Source organism: Populus alba, chromosome 13 (assembly GCF_005239225.2).
Source record: "Populus alba chromosome 13, ASM523922v2, whole genome shotgun sequence".
NCBI lineage: Eukaryota > Viridiplantae > Streptophyta > Magnoliopsida > Malpighiales > Salicaceae > Populus > Populus alba.
Genome location: NC_133296.1, coordinates 4766095 through 4790342, shown reverse-complemented (window position 1 = coordinate 4790342; position 24248 = coordinate 4766095). Strand labels below are relative to the sequence as shown.

Sequence of the window (24248 nt, the reverse complement as noted above, 5' to 3'; positions counted from 1 at the left end):
GACTATTAGAAATAAAAGATAAGTAGCAATGTAGCTTCCTTATAGCAGGATGTTTTAGGGTATTAACATATCAAGTCCTTTATCTTAGAATTCCAAAGACTAGTTAGAATTTTCTAGTAATTGTAATATTAAGTGATGATTTATTTTAATATAAGATCTTTCCCCTTCTAATAAAAAAAGCCTTTCTCTTTCCTAGGAAAACGAGCATGGTTGACATGATTTCGGGTGCAATTGAATTGCGCTCCATTAGGGATATTAGGACAAAACTTTATCCTTTTAGCTTTTATTATTAATGTGTTTGTTATGTTTATTGTTTAATTTGCGTTAATTTATTTGTTATTTTCTCAATCTATCTTTCATACTTAGCCTGTCATTTTTGTATTGAATATGGATGCATACCCATGTATAGTATAACACTATCTGAGAGCACACGCCATTTGCTTTAAGTTAGATGGAGAAGTAAAGGTACCATAATGGTCTTCAACTTGGGTAAGACTTGTGAAGTTATCTTACTTCTATTTGATTAACTATTTAAGTATGTTTGGCATGTCAAGGTATGATGGTCCTAACCTATGCTATCCACACCTAGTAGGTGATGCGATCCAAGCACCAAAGGATCCATTAGAGGTTTTGGTTGGTCTAGTTACAAGACTTAGAGTTAAGAGGTTTAAAGAGGTTTTTAATGGACTTGTTCAAAATATATGAGTTAAAGTGAACTTTAAGAGAATATTAAATAATAAGAAGCAAGTCGTGATTAATCTTATTCATGTTCAAGAGAGGCTTGTTGGTGGAACCAAGATCATTACACAAGGATTGGGAGAAGAAGACTAGATTTGGACAGTTTGACCTTTCACTACCTTTGTTATCATAACTAGAGCTACAAGTCGAATTTTGAAGTGATTTTAGTTGGGCTGGAAACTAGACTTTCATACCTTTCCAACGGTATATGACATGCCTTCTAATTATTTAATACAAGAGAGAACTATCTGTTTGAAGTTGGACTTTGCTGCTGCAGACAGAATATAAAAATAACCGAACTTGTCTTATTAAATTAGTTAGACTATTAAATTTTTTTTATTTTATGAGGAAACACTTGTTTGGATTTCAAACTTGTTTATTTTATTTATTTTAATTAGTTTGGGTTAGTTTTAGCTTGGGTTGATTATTATTTAAATTGGATTTATATGTGACCCATTAAGGAAACTAGAGTTTTTGGTTTAGAGTATAAATACTTTTAAGAATAATTTTACTTTTTTTTGGCTAATAATATTATGATTTTTGTTGAATTTTGGTTGTCAATCTTGATTCTTGATTGAATTTTCAACTTTTTAAAGAATTGATCAATTTTTGTTATGAAATTATACTCATTTTGCTCGTATGCAGGTGTAGGCGTTGTTATTGGGTTGATTTATAATATTGCTGTCTTGGAGCATGTCTTTTATTATAACAAACTCATTCTAATTTCAGCAAACTTAGGTTAAATAGATCCTGGGTTCGTGAATTTTATTCAATTCCACAATGATTCACATCACATAATTAAGTTGGTATCCTGATCCCCTAACTACTTGACAAGGAGAATTAGTCCAATCTCAACTATTAGCCTTGGCAACTCTTTTGATCTCATCCTTTTTCTTGATAGCGTAGCTGTTCATAAACATAATATATATCAATTATTGCTAAATGTTTTTTTTTTCCCTTCGAAGGAACGAAATTAAATAGTCTTAACAATCACAAAATTAATTTCCCCTCGGAATGTTTATGTGCATATATACCTGTTAGAAGATCCCTTGGCCGCATTAATCAATTCATCAGCCAAACATTCAGCTGTGACAAGAAGATATATTGCTTGGTTCACACGGCGAAGTGGAGATACATCAACAGCTTGCCTGCTAACCACACCTGCTGCGCCAATTCGAGTCGCATCTTCTCTTGGACCGCTATGTTGACACACAAACAAATACCAAAAATCGACCAGATCTAGTTAGTTTTATGATATATATATGTCAATTTAATTTAAATTAAAATGAGCATTAAGTCCTTTGATCATCTTTCTTGAAAACCAGGAAGGGCAAGAATTAGAAATTGAGTTCAATTTGTTGTTACAAAATACTCCAAAACTATTAACACGAAAAAAAAAAATTTGAAGTAATAAACAGAGACATTGAAAATTACGATGCTACAAAATGGTAAGCCATAAAAAGAAAGAAATGATGATTTATTGTGTGCACAATTTATCAAATGCAAGAAATCATTTATTGGATCTGTATATATATTTACCTGCTAACAACAGCATCAATAATGACTTGAACGGGGTTTTGGGCAGTAAGAAGGTTGATAATCTCCATAGCATGCTTCACAATCCTGACTGCCATCAACTTCTTCGTGTAACTTGTTGAGCAGATTCACCTTCACATACATAAATGTGTCTATATTTTAGAACTTGCATGCAAATTAATGTTCAAAGGTCCATTTGTTGAACAGCTTCACATCAAAGATCGGCCCAAATGGCAGTTTTTTTTACCAAATCAATATACATGAATGCTAGTGACTTCTTGATAATGTTAGAAGCGATGGAGAGCTGGGTTTTAGGACCCGCCACGTCAAATGATTAATCTGGAACACAAACATAAATAAGAGAAGTTAACCTGATCACATTTTACATGAAATGTGAAAGCTTGGAATTGAATTGATGATCTCTTGATAAATATTTAGATATCCTTGCTAATGAAACAAACCCACCTAATGGTTGTTTAATATATGAGATCAAATCAAATTATCATCTGAAACTAAAACTAAAACTAAAATTGAAAGAAATATGGGTTTAGAAGTTGTTTCTTATCTAGAAAAATGATTCTTGTAAATCAAATAATTCAATATTTTTTTAATTAATAGGGGCATCCGGGTCAGCTTGCAAGTGCCTCAACTAATTCCATGGACCCTGAAGTTAATGACCATATAAGCTTTTAGTGACCTTAAGGTTTGTGAGATTTGAACTGGTGACATCCAAGGAACAAATCTAGGGTCTGATCAGTTGAACTATACTCATCATAATTCAAATAATTCAATATTAGTTGGAAGGTATAGGTTGCTTAAGTTAATTTTTAATTAAAAAATAGAGAAAAAAGCATGTGTAGACATTCTAAACACGTCTTTTTGGCATCCTTAAAAATTTTAATTGAAAATTATGTTTATGTTTAATAAAATAAATTATAAAATATATAAATTATAAAAAAATTATTAACATTAATTAAAAACTAAAATAGGAAGATAGTCTTTCTTTTAAAGAGCAAAATATAGATGTACTGTGATGTGTTCTTATAAAAGTTTTATTTACTTATATAGAAAAAAATAATTAATTTTTGTAAGAAAAGAATTGATTTAAATTTTATAGAAAATTTATTATTTTTTAGTCTAAATTCTCCTTTTCTTATCAATGTAACTTTAAACATATATTTCTTTTTAGCAATGTAGATTATTGCATAAAAAACTAAAAGCAATTAATATAAATATTTTTAAAAAAATTAATGATTTTAAATAATAAATAAATAAATCTATTAATTGAAACTCTTTTTTCTTATTCATTTTTTCATTTAAAAAATGTCTTTTTTATTTGAAATATTATTTTTTAAAAATAAAAACTTATCATAATCTTATAAGAAAGTTTTGATATAAAAAACAAATAAGTTGTTAAATTAATCATTTTGATGCAATGCATTTAAAGATATAAGAATAATAATTTTAAAAAAATATATTATATAAAAAATTGGCAATAAAAAAATAATGAAATTGATATTTCATTTGCATTGAATATTCAAGAGTAAATATTTGAGATAATTATACATATTATGTTAAAATATAAATATTCAAAAAGTGATTTTTAATATTACTATAAAAACTCTAATATTATTTGAAAACAATGGCATATTAGATTAAAATTATTAAAAGAGAATATTGTTACAAAATTAAAAAATAAAAATGAAGGGCCATTATAAAATGAATGGACACACATGCTTGGGCTGGAATAATGGGCTCATGTACTTGGACTATAATTCAAGAAATCTAAGTGCATCTGGGCTTGAAAATCTAGACCAATATGCATGTTCTTTTTCACCTTAATGGACGGACCATATTTTGTCTGCTCTAATTTTTTTCTAAACTGAACTGATGACGTATCACCTATTTTAGAAGGCGATGTGATGTCCATCTGCAACTCTTTTCAATTGTCAAAAGTAGCTCTAGAAAATCCAGGTTTAAGTTTGTGGATTAAAAAATTACTTTTAAATTTTTTTTTTAATAATATTAAACAAACTTTTTATGACCTAAAAATTTATTTTCAATAACAAAACATATTTTAATTGATAAAAAATAAAGTTTATGATAAAAAAAATTAAGCATCAACTTAATATTAACTTGATATTGAGTTATGATTTTGACACCATAACTATATTATAAAAAACAAATTATTAAAGTCAATAATGCATTTTTAACAAACCTCTTAGATTTTTTTTAATTTTATTTCTAATATTTTTTTATTTTATAAGCGGTTTAAAACCAATTCTCTATTACAATTGTATTTAATTATAGTTTTTATTTAAATTTAATTAATAAATAAGTTAAATTTATGTTTGGAAAAATTATAATTCAATTTATTTTATTTTTTAAAAATATTTGTAAAAAAAAAATGAATAGATGTCTATTTTGAAAAGGTGTTTTTAATATCATTTTTTTCTAAGTATAATAAATAAGAAGCACTAATTTCTAATTTTTTCATATTATTTTTTAAAAAATTAAATCCCATTTTAAATTTTATCGTAAAAAAAATAACCAAACTACTGGTAGCAAAACTAATCGAATTCAAGGCAGGAGGAGGAGGAGGCTTGGATAAGTTTTTAATATTTACAATATTTAATTTTTATTACAGAGAAGAGACAAAGAGAGGGTCACCTTTGAATCCAGTGGCTTGCTTTCACAAGATCGTACTTGCCAAATCCAAAAATCGTACTTTGTATCCTCCTAGCTTGCTTTCACAATCACAGGAGAGTTGTGTGTGTGTGTGTGTTCAACAAAACACAAGATACCATACCATACCATAGCAGTATATTAACTCTTGTGCTAAGCTAATAGGACTTTGTTTTCTTTAGATTGATTCGATCTCCACTTCTAATCTAAAATTCATTTCTTTTCCATTCCCGTCTCCCGAATACACTATAAAAAGTAACAACTTTCCTCCCAAATCTATGTTTTGACCTCATCACTCCTGGAGCTTGTAAGTTTTTGAACAACATTTGAATTCGATTCCTTTTGCTTGTTTGATTTGTTTTGATTTGATTTTGGTGTAGGGATTTGAATAGACAATTAGGGTATTTGGATTTCGAGAAGAGTTGGGCATGAATGAAGATGGTCTTTATATCCAAGATAAAACGGATTGCACTCTTTGTATTGATGCTATCTATGGTGTCTTTGGTGGTTCATCTTTCTATTACAAGGCTTTCAGGCGCTTATTCTATGCAATCTACTTTAATGCCCTTTAATGGATTTGATTTCACTGCTTCTATCTTTGCCCCACAGGTTTCGATTCTGCTCTCTTCTGTATTCTTTTTTCAGTGTCTTTTGCATTTTTTTTTTTAATCTGGGTTTTCTTTCCTTTTCTTGATGTGGCAGGGTGATAGATTTGTTAGGAATATGAAGTTGTGGGGGCCTGTGATGTCATTGAAATCATTGCAGCCTTATGCCAATCCAAGAAGCAACTATCCTGGTAATGGGTTTTACTGAAATTGTCTATTCTTGTGTTTACACTTCTATTTCTTTTATCTTCAATGATGTGGTTTTTTGAACTGGTATTTCTCAAAGATGAGTTTCTTTTGGTTAGTGGTTAGCTGCTGTGGAATTTGGAAATGTGACATGGATCTGATCAATATGCTTTATAGGAGTGTATTTAAATGAACGGTGGATTAGTACGTTGCTGAGTTTTTTTAAAAAAAATTTTTGGGAGGTTTATGTAATTTATAGCTTGATTGAGGTAATTTCTTGTTGGTTCTGGTACCCATTTGACATGCTTCTGAAGGAGTATTCAATGAATACATGTTTTAGGGAATTGAGCAATCATTCCATTTGGTCACTTTTCCCCTTGTCATTTCCAATTAGGCGATCTTGTATTTTGCTGATAGTTCCTGTGAGTCAGAGCTGTTCTTTTTATGGGCTTGGAATTCCTTATTTAGTCTGACAAATTGGTTAACAATATGTCACTCCATTATTCTTATAACACTAATGCATGGTAGATGTGTTGAATTGGAAAAGAACAGTACATATCTAGTTAGATATTTTTATAATCTGATGGAACTTAAATGTGATATGCAATGTGCATCACTATGTTTAATTATATTATTTACATACTCTTACAGAAGTATCTATTTAAAAGCCTGTGAAAAATTTGGGTGGCATATATGTTTCAGAGTAGATTGTGGAAAATGTTGGTGACATTTTTTATTTTTGGATGAAGGGAAACCCTTACCAAGGTTAAACCTTGTGGTGCATGCAAATTGCTCCATTCTCATGTACTGGGTAAAACTTGGACTTGCGTTCATGGGCATGGATAGATAACCTTCAAGGAAGAGTTTGTACCTAATAAGATTCGAATCATGACCTACCCTTATCTTGGCACCTCTAACCAATCAGTCAACTCCTTGTTATTTGTGGAATTATGTAAACATTTCTTCTTTACAAGACCTGTGTATATATTGCCATATGAAATGTGCAGAAAAGAGCATTCTAATTTTTTGATTTCTAATAAATTGCTTTTACGAAAGCTGCATTCTTGCTTCCCATTTACTTTCATTTAAACAATGAGCCTATTTCCTTGGTTCTCTTGCCGTCTTGCTTGTTATATCATGATCTTTATGACCCTTATTTGAGAATTTCTCTCCGTGTTGATTTTTATTTGCATATATTTTATTTGATTTTTTACAGTTCCAGATGAAGGGGACAATGTTTACATTTATGCAAAACTTTTTGGTGGATTTGAGAAGATAAGATCCTCGGTATGATTCATTTGATATTTTAGACTTGTTTTGATTGTGATTTATAGTGGGAGTTCATAACATTTCTGTTAATTTTCTAGATCTGTGATCTTGTCACCATATCCAGGCTTCTAAATGCTACTCTTGTCATTCCAGAGATTCAAGAAAGTCTTCCATCAAAAGGCATTAGGTAATTTATTTTAGCTAGTTTAATGGTTTGTTTCACCATTATTCCATGTGCTTGTAAAGCTGACCATTTTTCTTTTTTATTTCTGAATTTCAAACAGTTACAAATTCAAGAGTTTTTCATATCTCTTTGATGAAGATCAGTTCATAGCATCGCTTAGCAATGATGTAAACATTGTGAAGAGCCTGCCTGAGAATTTGAAAGCAGCCAGGCAAAGGAATGAGGTCCGTACATATAAGCCCGAAAGATCTGCTTCTCCAAATTTCTACGTCAAAGAAATTTTGCCTGTGTTAAAGAAATCCAAGGTTATTGGACTAGTTCTTCATGATGGAGGATGCCTGCAGGTAGGTGAATCTATTGAAATGTAGGTCGGAAATGATTTTTGTTGTTGTGCAATGCTCTCACCTCAAAGAGCTCCACTTTTCTACTCAGAATTATCCAAATAATTGATTGTTGTCTCATCTATTTTTTTCTTCTGGGATATGACCTGTGCTTGGAGAAACTTTAGTATTTGAATGATAATTGTTAATTATTTTCTTGTATTCTCCATGCATAGATAGGTTATGCTCATTTCGATGATAGGAGTATGCTGTTCCATCTAGCACCCATTCTTGTAGGTTGTGATGCTCTTATTGATGACCACGGTCAGATCAGTGCCATGGTTCCTTTCTACTTCCCACAAGCTATGACCTTCAATGGTAGGAAATGGATTTCCCTGCATCAACATTGAGGACTTTGGATTCATTTAGCATTTGTTTTTAGAATGCCCTATATTCATTTCTTCCCAACTTAACAGATACCTCCTTGTTAACTTGATGGGAATGTTGTTACTGTTTGGTGCTATTTTACCCTTTCTGCCTGTTTGTTCTTGTTCTTTGCGGCCACCATATTTGATATTCACAAAGTTTGGCATTTGCAATTATGCAATGGGGCTCCTCACTTTGGGGCATTGAATTTGGGTATTCATGGCACTCTTGACATCTATCAATTATTCTTGATAATGCTGTAATCTCTATTAAAACATTCTTCTCAGTCAATTCTTCCACCAAGCATGTCCGAATTTCAGAGGCTTAGATGCCGGGTTGCATTCCATGCTCTAAAATTTCGCCGAGAAATTCAGATGGTTGGTCAGTTGATGGTTCAGAGGTATAGTTGATTAGTTTCTCACTTTTCCTTTCCAATAAAATTATAATGCAAACTACAAGATCTGTGGTTTAGCACTTTCTGTAAGAACACAGCCCACGTTGCATAATAAATTGCATGTGAATTCACAACTTATGAAGCATTTGCTTGCAGTTCTTGACTTTAACCTCATTTCCACAGGTTACGGGCATCTGGTCAACCTTTCCTTGCATTTCATCCTGGCTTGGTGAGAAACATCTTGGCATATCATGGTTGTGCAGAACTATTCCAGGCTAGTTGTTCAAGCCTTTTCTCCTCTATATGATTTTCATAATTGAAGTTTCATTTTTATGTTTCAGTTTCATTTCTTTTAATTTTTATTACTTATTTTGCTATTTAGTTGGTCAGAAATTTCAGTGGCTGGAATTTCAATTTTCTGATACTTTATCTATATGAATTTCTACCTCAAACAAAGATGAAGATAGACTATGCCAATATTTCATTGAGTTCTCTAATTTTGCTAACTCCATTTTCTAACTTGGCACTTCTTCTAGGATGTTCACACTGAGCTTATACAGTATCGAAGGGCACAGATGATTAAGCAAGGGATTCTTAATGGTGAGCTAGGTGTAGACTCACACATCCATAGAGACAATGGGTCATGCCCCCTCATGCCAGAAGAGGTATGCTCAGGGTTAAGGTTTAACTTTCAAGTCCAAACTGTTCAATGCATGCTTACTTTTTATTTAGACTGGAATTTGTTTATTTGCACATTGTCAGCACTCCCCAGAATTTGAATTATATTTACCAAATCATTTGTAGATTTCATAGTAATTCAAGTCCTTAAAGTTTCTTGCCTCTTAGCAGGGATTTTGTTTTTCAGATTGAGGAAATTATCAATAGAAAGGGAAAAAATGTACAAGTTGGAGACATCCTCCAAATAGAGAATGAGAAAAAATAACAAAAATTCAATATAAAAGATAGTCTAATCCCCCTAAATTAACTTTGAAACTCAAACACCCTAGAAGTTTTATTCTATTGCATACCAATTTTGTGGAGGTTGACTTATCCTAACATCATCTACTCTTTCTCTCCATCCAAACATTCCAAATAAGACTGCATCACCCCAAGGTCATATGCTCCTTCCTCCAAAAACCCACAAATTGACAGGAATCCTGTTGCAAGCTCAGAACTGGCTAAGTTTCTCTTTCCACCATCATTGGGCAACCCAAAGTTGACACTTCTAGCATGGTAGCATATAACACAGATCATAGGAGGAAGCCTTTTGTGAGAGGTGCTCTAACTTGCAACAAATTATTAGTTTTCATCTTATCAAACGTTACTATCTAGATGAATGACTCAACTTTGCAGGGTCCTTTTAGTTTTCCAAATACCCTTTGGTAAAACAAATTTTTGAATACTTGTGACTTCAAAAAGGCGGGAAAGGAATGATTTATGAGGAAAAAAAGGCTTGATTGGAATACTCTATTTTACAAATCTATTTTACAATCCAACATCTAAGAGAAAGAACACAAATCAATGACACAACAACAACAACAACAATGACTAAACCTCAGCCCAAAGCAATGGTAGGGACCAGTGAAAAGGATAGATAAGTTCATTTTTATAATTTAAAAGGCCAAAAAGTTCTAACATAATTTTTAAAGAGCGGTAAGTTCAATTTTCTAGTTTATCTTACAATAAAAGTATGTATTTGATTGTACTCCTTATACTCTTCCCATATACTTCAAAAATTATAATTCAAGTGGTTCTCATATACTCCCTATTATTTATAGCACTGTCGACCAAGATATGACCATTTCTACTGCAACCTCTTTATTCAGGGTTTTAGGCCAGCTATCTTCAATCTGGAACTGATGCTTTCTGTTACATAAATAAGGATCAATGTCCGCAGAAAAGCATGCATTCCCTTTGTGGTTCATATTCTTCATAATGGTCATTTGCAACTGAAATTTCTTGTTCTGTCTAAAATATTTTCAGGTTGGTCTTCTCCTTCAAGCAATGGGCTATCCCAACAGAACAGTGATATATGTGGCTGGTTCTGAAACTTTCGGTGGTCAACGTGTTTTGATCCCTCTGCGTGCCATGTTCTCCAACACTGTGGATCGCACTCGGGTGTGCACTAAGCAAGAACTGTCTGATTTGGTTGGTCCTGAAACACCTCTTTCTCTGAATCCTTTTCAGCCACCTCCTACCAAAAGTGAGGAACAACTTAAAGAAGAGTGGAATATGGCAGGCCCTCGGCCTCGTCCCCTTCCTCCACCTCCAGACAGACCCATCTATCAACATGAAAAAGAAGGGTGGTATGGTTGGATCACTGAGTCTGACACAGAACCAGACCCTTCACCTGTAGATCTGAGGATGCAAGCACACAGGTTACTCTGGGATGCTCTCGATTATATTGTCTCAGTGGAAGCAGATGCATTCTTTCCTGGTTTTCATAATGATGGTAGTGGATGGCCGGACTTCTCAAGCTTGGTCATGGGACAGCGGCTATACGAGAGTGCTTCTTCTATAACATATCGGCCGGACAGGTATGATGCACAAAAACTCTTATTAAGAAATTCAAATGGGTTAGTTTTTAAAAGCTATTGAATGATTCCATGGAAATTTATTCAATAGAATATGTTCTAATGCACGAAATGGAAGCATAATGTGGATGAATCTCCTCAGCTACCTGACTATGATTGAAAGAGAAGGAAAGATTTTTTAAGAATGCAATAGATGCACTCAGATTTTTTAGAAAGGATATCAACCTGCATTTTCATTCTCACACAAGAATATGTATGTATAGATTTGAGTTGAGTAAAATCAATATTTTTCCTTCTGCTCTTTTAGAGAGTAATCATCTCAGTGGCTACACTTTCCAAATAATAATAATCATGTTATATTGAGATTGCCACAAGAGAGGTATTGTAGCATGCCAGGGAAAAAAAAAGACTTGCAAAGTTTTACGATTTTCTTTATCGCGTGTTTTTGCACTGGGTGGTGTTAAGCTAACAAATCAGCTTCGATCCATCACAATTTTCATTTAATTAAAAATCTTTTGCTGGTTTATCTGCTTATTTTCTATTTTTTACACCATGTACTTAAGTTTTTCTGTTTTTGGCAATCTTGATATATCTTTTTGATGTCCACTTGTATTTAATAAAATAGAAAAAATCATTCTGATGCTTTGTTGGTTCTTCAAACAGGAGAGTTCTTGCAAAACTTTTCAACATTACCCGTGACAACATGTACTACCATCTCAACTATTCTTGGAAACTTTCAGTGAGGGAACATCTCAACAAAAGCTTGAGTGAAGATGGCCTTATCAGGCAATCCCTTTTGTCAAAGCCAACTACATTCCTGTCTCACCCGCTTCCTGAATGCTCTTGTAGAATTCCTTCTGCAGAGGTTCCAAAACAAGTAAAAGGTAATGATGGACGATTCCTATATGGAGGAGAGGACGAGTGCCCAACATGGATGAAGCATAGTCAGGAAGATACTCACTTTGAGTCAGCAGTGGCAGAAGATGGTAGTAATGGTAATAACGAGTTAGAATATGAAAATGATGGTGTTGAACAGCAAGAATCTGATGACAATGCAGTTAAAAGTAGTCTTACTCAACTACCCGTGGATCAGGATAATGAGTGGGATCCTAATGACTAGAAGCGGACTTGCTGATGATATGACTTGTGTTTTTATAATTGAAGCTGGTAGTCAACTTTTCAGCAATATCGTCTGTGGGATGTAAAGTTTTGGGGATGAGGTGAAAAGTCCAAGGTCGTTTTTCATAGTTCCAACTTAGGGTGTTTTGAAGGAAATATTAGGATTTATTCTTTCCTGGTAGATTCACGGACACCTTCACATATAGAAAAGAAAAATATTTGTATACCTTCATACGACACTATTTTTAACGTTACGGTAGTGAGCCTGACTGATGCCTTCCAGATGAGCTTGTTGCAGAAACAGGATTGCCCCTGCTGGAGATGTTTCAGCACAGAGGAGCTTAAACGTGGGAATGTTGTATTGGACAGCTTGCAATGCTTGAAGATCTTTTTGGTATCTGAAACATTAATCTCTGTTCCTGGAACTGAATGTCATGTCAGAGTGTAAAGTTGATTCCAACAAAATTCAATGATAAATGATTCTTTTTTTCCTCAACTTTTATATCCATCAATTGGAGGTAAACAAAAAACATAAGCGGATGTTATCATGTCATCATCGTACAATGTTACAAGTTCAATGGCCTGCCTGCTCAGATAATTCTGTTCTACAGAGTGCAAACCTACACGAGATGGTTGGCACATTTAACCAGTGCAGTTTCAGGAATGAGGGATGAGGATCAGGTCGCACGGCTAATCTGCACCTCGGTTTGCAAACCAGCAAGGAAAGAGGCAGTTTTACCTAGCCTTAGCTGTTAGCAGGCGGGCCTTCTTCCTCTTATGCTCTCTGGAGTATAGCTCATAGCTCCAACACAATAACTCCATATTTAACTTGAGAAATGTTTTACAATCGGAAACCATACAGGGTGAGAAAATTGCTTTGCAGGAATAGATCATAAAAATAACTTCAAATATAAATCGACAAATTGCCGGAATGGTTACAAAGGCGAATCCCACAACTCATGATACATTTATACAATAGACAAGGCCAAGATGAGGCTAAGCACCCTTGTTGTTATTCCATGGCTTAATCACAGTCACAACGATGATGACAACAGTGATAAGAAGGATTATAATGGCAATGCACATCCATTTCCGGGAGTTCCTTTGTAACTTCTTTGCCTTTTGGAGAGCACATGATCCATTCCTTTCCACCCAAGGCACAGCAAGCATCCATCAGAGATGAATTCATTACCTGCGATTTATTTTCTGGACTTGTGCTCCTTTTTTTCACTAATAAAAATTACAATTCTATTCTGTCAAGCACGTCCCCTTGTGCATCCACCAAGGCTGCCATATCCAGAAAAATCTGCATGCCAAGTGAATAAAGAAAATAGAATCCTTCATGCTCATCCTCCACAAATATTTCTAGCTGATAATTCATTGATCTTGCTGGGTGCACATGCACATATGCCATTGTCGCTAAAAAACGACTCCCTTCTTGTTCCAGAACCTCAATTCATTGCTGGATGCACATGCGCATATGCCATTGTCAAATATAATTTTCTGTCTCTTGTTCTATCTTTTATTTTTTAGTCCCAACTGTCTTTATCTTTTTTGTTCTCAGATACCAACCAAAACGCTATCTAAATCATCTAATTCACAATGGTGTGATTAGGAAATGTTTCGTGGGTGGTAGAAACCAATGTATTGGATTTAGAGGGTGTTTAGAAGTGTAGTAACAGTTAATTTTTAAATTGTTTTTTTTCAAAAATATATTAAAATATATTTTTTTTATTTATAAAAGATAATTTTTAACATCAACACATTAAAATAATCTAAAAAAACAATGTACTACAGTTGTGCCTAATAGACCTGAGTTTTCCTTGCTATTAGGGCTTGCTTGTTATTAATATTATGTATTTTTTTGATCCAGGGACATCATTGTTATTGTTCTCCTCAACGCCCACTAAAACTAACTTCAAATTATGAACCCTAACCTTTTTCCAAAAGTTCCATTATTGCTATTAGAGACTCTCCTCCCCAGAACAAGATCCATAAATTCAGTTGAGAGCTTGACAACATCAAAGACCTAAACGTTTTTACAACCATTAGTCTAATCATCGATTCATATATTGTTGACACTAGCAGAAGGCATCGCAGACTCGTTTGAAGGATCAAGAGTTAGGCTTAGGGGGAGGTGAATATTAGGGTTTGATAGGATAAATAAGATTCTATGGAGAAATAAAAATTAGTTATCAGAACTTGAAACATCAACAATATTAAACAATGAATGTAAAGATGATGAACCTGTAAAAAAACTAGGCTCGAAACAATAAAACAAAGCGTGTTCAAACACAAGGATTTAACTTGACTTGACCACATCTAAATCCGTTCTCCAATAACAACAACTTGAGATTTCTTAATAAAAAAGCCTTTTACAACCACTTTTTTTTTAAAAAAAAAGGCTCAAGAGCAACGCATTTGTTATTGTGTCAGGTTTACTCTAATCAAACTCTATTAAGGATGAAAGTAACCCAAATGATTATACTAATTCCATGAGCAAATCAATTAAAATTTAGTCAAATAGCACAATATATTAGAATTCAACCAATTAAGCTCTCTTAAAAAAATATTTTTTTAATGAATATTCAACTTTTTGTCTCATTTTCTCTTTTATTCTTCATGTTTTTTTTTTAAATACATATATAAAAGATGGATATTTATATGAGATAAAATTAAACAAGTATATGAAAGTAACTATATAAAATCTTATTAAAATAGACAAGACTAGATGGATGTCCTGCATTTTACCGCGAGCTTTATTTTAATTCATCCATATATTTTGTAAAGTAAAATGGTCATATGAAAAAATTGATGTGGTTTTAGCAATCGAAATATAAAAATAAAACTTTAAATAAAATAAATTTTGAGGGGTGTATTTCAACTAATCAAGATCTAAATTTACTTTTTAGAGATCATCAATTCGAGCCTCACAAACCTCAGGGCAACTAAAAACTTACATGATCGTTAGCTTTAGGGTCTATAAGATTAATTGAGATACACGCAAGTTGACTCGAACACCCTTATTAATCTAAAAAACTTTAAATAAAACAGTGCAACAAAAATTAAATAGGACCTCATGTGTATTCAGAGAAGTTAGGCAAATGCAATGTTTAACAACAATGAGTCAATTGCAACAGTGGCAGTAAATCAACATCACCAGTGCCAAGCCAATCTCAGGTAAAAAGCCTTGTCCAACCAAAATAAGGAGATGTTTAGGGGTGCTGGGGAAGCTAAAGTAGAAATATCAGCTGTGATTTCTTGACATTTTCTCTGCAAAAGTACAGATATCGATATGATGTCAATAATCCCTTGTACAGATCGCGGTAAATGTATTGAAAGATTAAGATTTGATGTTGTTAGTGTCAGTGAAGAACATAGGACAAAGTATAAAAATAGTGTGATATTTTTCATAAATAGTATATTTGTTGGGGTTGAATTCAATCTTAATTTAAAGTTACGTCTAAAATTTCATAGATTAGAAAGAGTTTTTTATAAAATAATTGGTTTTTTTTTTGGTTGAATCAAGTTTCAATTTAAAATTTAGATGGTAATACAAGTGTTTGGAGAAAATAATATTGTGACTTAGAGTTTGATATTAATTTTAAAATAATTAATTAGGAATTTTTTTTCATAAAATAATATGGTTGAATTCAGCTGAATTTAAAGTTGACTTGAGAAATATTATTTTGTTAGAAAAGAATTATTTTACAATTTAGGATTTGGGGTTATTTTGGAGGAAATTGGTTAGGATGTGTTAAATAATGTGTTTGTTGGGGTTAAATTGAATCTAAATTTAAAATTTGGTTGGTAATTTAAAAGTTAGGAAATAATTATTTTTTAATGTTATATTTCCTTGTAATTCACTGTCTTGTTCATCTTATAAAAAAATTAATTTATAAAAATATATTAGTAATAAATAAAATTAATTGATTTGTCATTTTATTTATTGATACATATTTGTAGGTGCATGAATTTTGAAAAGTCTCTTATATAGAAAAGATGTTACTAATTTTTATTTTTTAAAAATAAAAATGTTATTACCTTTATTTAATCCTTTTATTTTAATTTTATTTCTTTTAACTTTTTTCTAGTATGTTTGTTTGAATTTGTTTTTTAAACAATATCAATTACATTACTGATAGAATTATCGATGGATTAAGTTCGTCATAAAATTTCATAGAATTGAAAATAATCACATAAAATGCCACTAACAATATATTAGTTGGATTCCATCCCTTGGTAATATAAAAAAAAAAATCACTATAGAATTATAAGCTGTTTTATTTGTTGGTGATATGACATATTTTCTAATGAAATTACCGATAAGATGATATTGGTAATTTTTTTTGTTAGATGTGTTTTTTTTTTTTTTGATAAATTCATTTGTATTTATATTACTAATGTAGTGATTAACAAAATAAAAATCACTGATAAAAAATTATTTAACAATCACTAACTGTCCGTGATGCCGTCAATAAATATTTTCTCTACAGAATTAATGTCTAAATAACGACAAAACAATCCGTCCATAATATGAAAAATTATAGTGGTGATATGAATTGAGAGCATCATGATTATCATCCAACATGTTTAGCTATTTTACAATGAAGTGCAAAAATTAAAGTAAGGTAATGCCATCGATCTAAACTCAAATCTTTTCAATTAAAGAAATAATCTTTAAGATATTGTTTCCTTGACTTGAGAATCATACTTGGAACAATGAAATAGATGTCATCACTTAAAACACACAAGGTGAAGCCTTTCACACTCAATTCATCAAATTCTCCTATGCATGTACGCACATTGCATGCTCAGTCTTGTTAACTGCTCTTGTTAACTAACCTTTGTTTAGCCTCATCAAGCTCAGAGTCCATGTGATGGCTCTTAAAATTTAAGAGTACCTTTATAAAACCAAATATTCCAAGATAGAGTTTGTGTTTTTCCCCAATGTTTCGACACAAAATTCATGTTTATAAGGGTATGTTTATTTTGTGGAAGACATTTTATGAATGTAAAAACACTTTCCACAAAAAAATTCAGATATAAAAATACTTTTTTTGGATAGTGTTTATATAAAGCATGTACAAGAATGATCTTAGCAATTACAAAGAGCTGGAGATATTCTATTTAATAGCAAATTTCGTGGCTTGATCAGGGGCTGATTTGGAGGAGCTGTGATCAGGGGCTGATGTAAAGGAGCGGTGACCATGGAGATTGGGATATGCTGATCTGCAGGATCTGTAATATGGTTAACACAAACAAGCTTTACTGATGCACGTGTGGAAACAATCTTGTTTTTTGACTGGCTGAAGAAGAAGAAGAAGAAGAAGAAACCCTCGATTCATTCTGAGCTAAAATGTTAAAGATCAAAGGGGGGTCTTGTTATGGCTACAATAAAATGGGAAAATCAAACAATGATGTAGGCAAAGGGCATAAATGTTTTGCAAATAGGGAATACAGAGGGGAGAGAGGGGGGGGGGGATATCAAGAAGTCGGGGAAGAAATCTCTGATTCTCGGATCTTACCCAAAAAGATCTCCCCGAGTGTCTTGGCAGCTAATGGAAGATCACCAATTTTGCACTCGATTTCAATTTTAATCCTTTTCCATGTTTCTGGATCGTATTGAAGAGTGCGCTGAAAGATCTTCCCACAATCCTCCAGTTCCGGATGCTGAAGGTGAATCACGTTCATACATCCTATCTCTTCAGCCACTTCTTTCCGTCTGCATGTGACAATGACTGCACCACCACTATTCCTAGGCAATCCCCCTGACGAGATGGTTTCTTCAGCCAAAAACTTGGCATGCCAGGGCCACACATCATCAAATACGATCAAATAGTTTTCATTTGATAATAGATGCTGAAGAGTGTCCAAGAGCTCGATCACGGTAAGATCATCGTCTATTATTGATTCATTAAGATCATAATCCAGCCCTTCCAAAACCAACTTTAAAAGCTTAGCCCCAATGTCTTGCTCATTCTTTTGAATACCTGATAGGCGAACCCAAATTTTCCTGGAGAACTTTCTGCTCAAAACACTGTCGAAAACCTTTCTTGCAAGCGTGGTTTTCCTTGCATCGCGCACCCCACATATCCCAATTAACTTGAATCCATCTTCTTGAACTTCGTCCTCAATTTTCTGCAAGCATTGGTCAAACCCAATTTCAGACTTGTTGCAGAGGCCAGATTTAACGGTATGCTCAAAAATATTCCAACATCCCTGTTCCATCAATGGGGGCGGAAGGTGAATCTTCTCAGCTCCAAATCTTGTAGCCACTTTCTGCAGCCTGGTTGTCACAATGACAGTACCATTACAACCTCTGGGAAGCACCCCTGCTGAACTAAAGTCTCTGGCCAAGACGTTGGCATGCCTGAGCCACACATCATCAAACACAATCAAATACCTTTCGTATGATAATAGACACTGAAGGGTCTGCGAAAGCTCCATCATAGTAATATCATCTGCCTTTAATTCATCAATATCATAGTCTAACTCCTTCAACATCAACTTAAAAATCTTAATCCCCATGTCTTTCTCACCCCCCTGAATACCAGATAAGCAAATCCAGATCTTCCTTGAAAACTGGCTGCTCACTTTCTCACTATTGAAAACCTTACTAGCAAGTGTGGATTTTCCTGTGCCACCCATTCCCCATAAGCCTATGATCTTGCATTCAACACCATTCTCATTAGATATATTTTCAAAAAGCATGCTCTCAATCTCTTTAATCTTGTCATCGAACCCAAGAATTTCAGACCCATTGCCTTCCCTAAATTTCAATGGTGAATTTCTAAGAGGACTAGATTGTCCCTCACCATCCACAACCATTTCCTCAAACCTTTTTTTGATGTCATCCAACCTTTTCTTTCTCTTACCCACAAAACGGTGATCCATAGAAAGGATGAAAAGTATCCTGTTTTTCTTGTGTGCTTTCCTTTGGTGTGCAAAGCTCTGGCACTCAACAAGTACATCATTGAGGTCATAAAGCACATCACAGATGCTTGATGCCTGGGATGAACATATTTTGATATTTTTACTCTCCATCACTTGTTTAATTCTTCGAAAATGAGAAGCAAGAGTTAAGTGAAAAAATAATTCAGTCTCTGCTTCTTTCAGAGCATTTAAAGACTTCCTCCAGAGGAACTCTGCCATGTCTGCTGCCATTTCTTACAAGTCTTCACCCTGCAGAAACCCACCCTTTTCAACGTGTCATTCTTTTGTCGGTGAAAATGAAGCAAGGCCTAGAGTCAGCTATGCAATTGAACCCTCAAATCTTTTATTTGCATGCAACTTCATTCCAGTTGATAACATACTGTTAATTCTGTCAACGATTTTTAAACATGTCAACCACAAATACAATGATATGACAGTGAAAAATGAAAAAATATGGCATGACAAAACACAGGTGCCTAGGTAAATCCTCTATGAACTGAAAAACACTTCAAAAAATTTTTAGTTTTTTTTTGGAAAACCAAAATTAGCATGAGATTACCAAAAATCTAATTATATACATATATATATATGCAGACACCACTCTCATGGGGCTCCCCTTGAATGAAATAAGCCATTGTGGCCATAATCCAGTCACCTGGATGTTGCGCATAACAGCCTCTTCATATGTTGCTCATGAACCATCCACTCATCTAAATGGTGCACAAAACAATTTTGTTGACAATTGCGCTCCCGAGAGAAGAGAGACAAAAGGAAAAGGAAAGAAAATGGTCCGGTTACTTATTTTTTGATTGGGATTTAAACTTGTTCTCCAAAGCGTTCACGTTAGTGTGTTGAAAAATAAAAACGGAAATTCCATTTAAAGACAAGAATAATTCTAGTAGAGTTAATGTCATGGGAATTTCCCGTTGTGAGATCCCTTCACAAGCGAGTTCATAAAGCTAGAACCCTGTAAGTTGTAAGCAGCTGGGTTGCTGTAAAGAAGGAAGTCCAGGATGAACAATGATTTGATAATTACTCAACAATGTATGCCAGCATCAACCGACTAATCCTCAGATTTCCTCTCCAATCCATCTCATTCGCTTTGCTAATCAAACAACTGAATTCTACTGTAACTAATGCAAATCAATCATGCTTTAACAGTTTCTTAAGCCCACAGAACCGACAGAGAGGAAAGGAACTACTAAATCACAACTGCTATAGTTAGTATACATCTAAATGCAGCAATGTTGTCGATAAAATTAAGCAAATTTAGCAGATAATACCTTTTATGGGTTTTGGCACAAGACAAAAGACAAGGTGCTGTTGTGGTTCCATCCAAATGCTTTCAACTTCACGGTCTGGAAAACAGATAAAAAAAAAAAAAAAAAAACAATTTTCTTAACGTCAAATTTTCCCGTTTGCCAAACAGAGAACTTGGGCTGCAATTGAATGGAGGAGGGAGTGAGAAATGTTACTAACCAGACTCGGATTCTCTACTCTTTTACTTATGTAACTTCGTCTTGGTCTTCGTCTTCGTCTTTTCTTTATCCCTTCGTTTTTCTTTTTTATTGTTTCCACTTTCCACTCTAGATTTTTATCTTTCCGACTGTCAGTCTATTTCGAATTCTTTTTTCTATCAACAGGTTTTGATATTTAAAATCATTTTGAATTTTATGAATAGAATTTAATATCTAAAATTAATATAAAAATAAATAAAAAGCCAACTTTTTTTATTTACTATACTAAAAAAAATATTAAAACTAATTTCTCTAAAATATTTATTTATCCATTTTTTATTTTATAAGAGCATGTGAATTTAATTAATTAATTAATTAATTTAAATTAAATATTATAATTAGGTTCGAGAAATAATTTTAAACAGCATATTGAAACTCATTTTAATAATATTCAAATAAAAAAATCATAAAATAATAAAACTAAAATTCACTTAAGTTAGATTTTAATAAATAAAATCTTTAAAGTAAAATAAAAACAAAAGTTCAAGATAATAATGGTAGTGCTCTCCATAATATAAAGCAAGATTCTGTGTCCCTCTTCTCATCATTTCTTTACTCAACTTGTTTTGACAGTTTAGTTTTTATCTTTTATATATATATATATATATATATATATATATATATATATATATATATATATATATTAACTATAACTAAATGGTACCGGGGAACCACTGTTCCCCACTCCTAAATTATTATGGATTACAACAATAATCCATAGTGTATTCTTTTTTTTTTTTTGCACTTTTCCTTTTTTTTTTTCCAACTTTCCTCTTTTTTTTTTCCAAAAATATCTTTGTTAATTTTACTTTTTAAATATTGAACTGATTAAAAATTATTATTTGTAATTTTTTTAAAAAAAATATTATAGATTGCTACAATGTTTTTCCATATAGATTTTCTATTTTATTTTTTTATGTTTTAAAATTATTTTTATTAATTTTATTTTCAAAATCATTTTTCCTCACACCAAAATGCATTGTGATAATATCTAAATGGTGTAGGGGAATCAATGTTCCCCACACCTAAATCAATGTGGATTACAATAGTAATCCACGGTGCATTCCTTTTGTTATCTTTTTCCTTCTTTTTTTTTGCACTTTTCCTTTTTTTTTTTCCAACTTTCTCTCTCTTTTTTTTTTCAAAATTACTTTTTTTTTCCAACTTTTCTCTTTTTCTTTTTTTTTTCCTTTTATTTTTATCCAAAAGTATCTTTGTTAATTTTACTTTTTAAATATTGAGCTGATTAAAATTTTTTATTTGTAATTTTTTTTTCTTTAAAATATTATAGATTGCTACGGTGTTTTTCCATATAGTTTTTCTATTTTATTTTTTTATTTTTTAAAATTATATTTGTCAATTTTATTTTTTTAAATCACTGTTTTCCACACTAAAATGTATTGTGGATTACAACAATAATCCACAGTGCATTCCTCTTTTTTTTTTTTTTTTTTTGCATTTTTTCAATTTTTTTCCAATTTTCGTTTTTTTTTTCTTTTTTTTTATAACAATATCTAATTCCCCAGACCTAAATCACAATGCATTCCTTTTCTTCTTTTTTTTTTTTGCACTTTTTTTTTTGTTTCCAACTTTCTCTCTTGTTTTTGGTTTTTTTTTTTTTCCTTTTTCTTTCCAAAATTACTTTTTTTTTCAACTTTCCTCTTTTTCTTTTTCTTTTTCTTTTTTTTTTCAAAAGTATCTTTGTTAATTTTACTTTTTAAATATTGAGCTGATTAAAAATTTTGATTTGTAATTTTTTTCCTTTAAAATATTATGGATTGCTACGGTGTTTTTCCATATAGTTTTTCTATTTTATTTTTTTATGTTTTAAAATTATATTTATTAATTTTATTTTTTAAAATCACTGGTTCCCCACCAAAATGCATTGTGAATTACAGCAATAATCCACGGTGCATTCCTCTCTCTCTCTCTCTTTTTTTTTTAACTTTTCCTCTTTTTTTTCCTTTTTTTTCATAACAATATCTAAATGGTGTGGGGGGATCACTGTTCCCCCACACCTAAATCACTGAGGATTATAACACTAATCCACAGTGCATTTCTTTTTTTTTTTTTTTTTTTTTTCAGTTTTCCATTTTTTCTTACAACTTTCTCTTTTTTATTCTTTTTTTTTTTCAACTTTCCTCTCTTTTTTTCCTTTTTTTTTCAAAAGTATTTTTGTTAATTTTATTTTTTAAAAATATTATGAATTGCTACGGTGTTTTTTCATATAGTTTTTCTATTTTATTTTTTTATGTTTTAAAATTATATTTATCAATTTTATTTTTTAAAATCATTGTTTCCCCACACCAAAATGCATTGTGGATTACAACAATAATCCACAGTGCATTCCTCTCTTTTTGTTTTTTTGCACTTTTTCATTTTATTTTTCCAACTTTTCCCTTTTTTTCTATTTTTTTTCAAAATTACTATTTCTTTTTCTTTTTTTCCAACTTTCCTCTTTTTTTTTTTCATTTATTTTATTTTATTTTTTCAAAATTATCTTTGTTGATTTTACTTTTTAAATATTGAGCTGGTTAAAAATTTTACTTTATAAAATTTTCCTTTTAAAATACTATGGATTGCTACGATGTTTTCCCATGTAGTTTCTCTATTTTATTTATTTATTATTTTTTAAAATTATATTTGTTGATTTTTTTTTATTTTTTATATTGAGTTGATTGAGAATTTAGTTTTGTAATTTTTTTTCTTTAAAACAGTATTGATTGCTACAGTGTTTTTCCGCATAGTTTTTTTTCTTTTGCTTTTCTATGATTTTCTTTGAAATTATATTTTTTGATTTTATTTTTTAATATTATGTTGGTTAAAAATTACAGTTGCAATATATGAGCAACGCATTGTAACTTTCCTTGCAAAATATTGTGGCTTGCTACAGTATTTTTTCTTACATGATTTTTTTTCTTGTTTTGTTATGTTTTTCTCTAAAATTATCTTTGTCAATTTTTTTTTTTTAAAATATTAAGTTGGTTAAGAATTGCAATTACAAGTGAATACAAGTTTTTCCTCACAAAACACTATGGATTGATACAGTTTTTCCTCACATGGTTTTTTTTTTTTTCCAGTTTCTTTTATGTTTTCTTTTTTTGTAATATTTTTTTCTAAAATTATCTTCGTCAATTTTTTTTTTTTAAATAGAGTTTGTTATAATTTAACTTTGTAATAAAGCTTAATCATGTAGGAAAAGCACTATAGATTTCCTCACAAAACATTATTGAGAATTACAATTACAAGTCATTACAAATAAGGCTAAATCATGTGAGGGAAGCAATGTAGCTTTCATCACAAAACACCGTGAATTGCTACAGTGTTTCTAACATATTTTTCTAATTAAGAAAGATACCAAAATATTAATATAATTTCTAAATAATAGGCTAATGTTATTTTTCCATTATATGCCTATTCATGTGTCATACCAAATTTTAAACAATATAAAATAAATTTTGTGAACCACTCCTAACGTATATATAATATATTGTTTTAGAGGAAAACCTATATAGTATCTTATTGACCCTTCATTTTACTATAAAAATAGGTAAAACAAAATCCAATATTTAAAATACAAAAAAATTACATCCGAATTTAATCAATTATTAAATAAGATCCTTACTTTTATATATATAATAATAATAATAATAATGCCTATATTTTTCATTTCTAATCACTTAGACATTAGTTATTTTTTTTTATAGAGAACTCTTGGTTATGCTATTTTCTGGGGCTGAGCATTTTCGGGTCGGTTCGATTTTGGATCAAAATAAATAATCAAACCAAAATTATTTTT

At 31.5% G+C, this 24248-nt stretch overlaps 4 protein-coding genes across 5 annotated transcripts; 1 reads left to right on the top strand and 3 right to left on the bottom strand.

Annotated features, from left to right (window-relative positions):
• Positions 1-1589: 1589 nt before the first annotated feature.
• LOC118036502 (small ribosomal subunit protein uS7) lies at positions 1590-5091 on the bottom strand. The gene is made up of 4 exons (XM_035042227.1): positions 5084-5091; positions 2278-2388; positions 1773-1937; positions 1590-1644 (listed from the first exon to the last, which is right to left on the bottom strand). The coding sequence occupies exons 1-4, from the start codon at positions 5089-5091 to the stop codon at positions 1590-1592; spliced, it is 339 nt and encodes a 112-aa protein (XP_034898118.1).
• LOC118036435 (protein EMBRYO SAC DEVELOPMENT ARREST 30) lies at positions 4869-12492 on the top strand. Its single transcript, XM_035042129.2, has 11 exons — positions 4869-5266; positions 5340-5568; positions 5662-5755; positions 6967-7037; positions 7118-7206; positions 7304-7547; positions 8237-8349; positions 8527-8617; positions 8880-9008; positions 10327-10880; positions 11541-12492. Exons 2-11 carry the CDS (start codon positions 5392-5394, stop codon positions 11995-11997), a joined length of 2019 nt encoding a protein of 672 aa, XP_034898020.1. The 5' UTR covers positions 4869-5266; positions 5340-5391; the 3' UTR covers positions 11998-12492.
• A 500-nt stretch (positions 12493-12992) lies between these two features.
• On the bottom strand, positions 12993-13410 carry LOC118036437 (syntaxin-132-like). The gene is made up of 2 exons (XM_035042131.1): positions 13241-13410; positions 12993-13140 (listed from the first exon to the last, which is right to left on the bottom strand). The coding sequence occupies exons 1-2, from the start codon at positions 13408-13410 to the stop codon at positions 12993-12995; spliced, it is 318 nt and encodes a 105-aa protein (XP_034898022.1).
• A 3624-nt stretch (positions 13411-17034) lies between these two features.
• LOC118036438 (putative disease resistance protein RGA3) lies at positions 17035-20537 on the bottom strand. 2 transcript variants are annotated; one of them, XM_035042132.2, is made up of 3 exons: positions 20412-20537; positions 20216-20290; positions 17035-19320 (listed from the first exon to the last, which is right to left on the bottom strand). In XM_035042132.2, exon 3 carries the CDS (start codon positions 19161-19163, stop codon positions 17484-17486), a length of 1680 nt encoding a protein of 559 aa, XP_034898023.1. In that variant the 5' UTR covers positions 19164-19320; positions 20216-20290; positions 20412-20537; the 3' UTR covers positions 17035-17483. The 2 variants fall into 2 exon arrangements, with proteins under 2 accessions (XP_034898023.1, XP_073259920.1); XM_073403819.1 differs by having other exon boundaries at positions 17035-19181.
• Positions 20538-24248: the final 3711 nt, after the last annotated feature.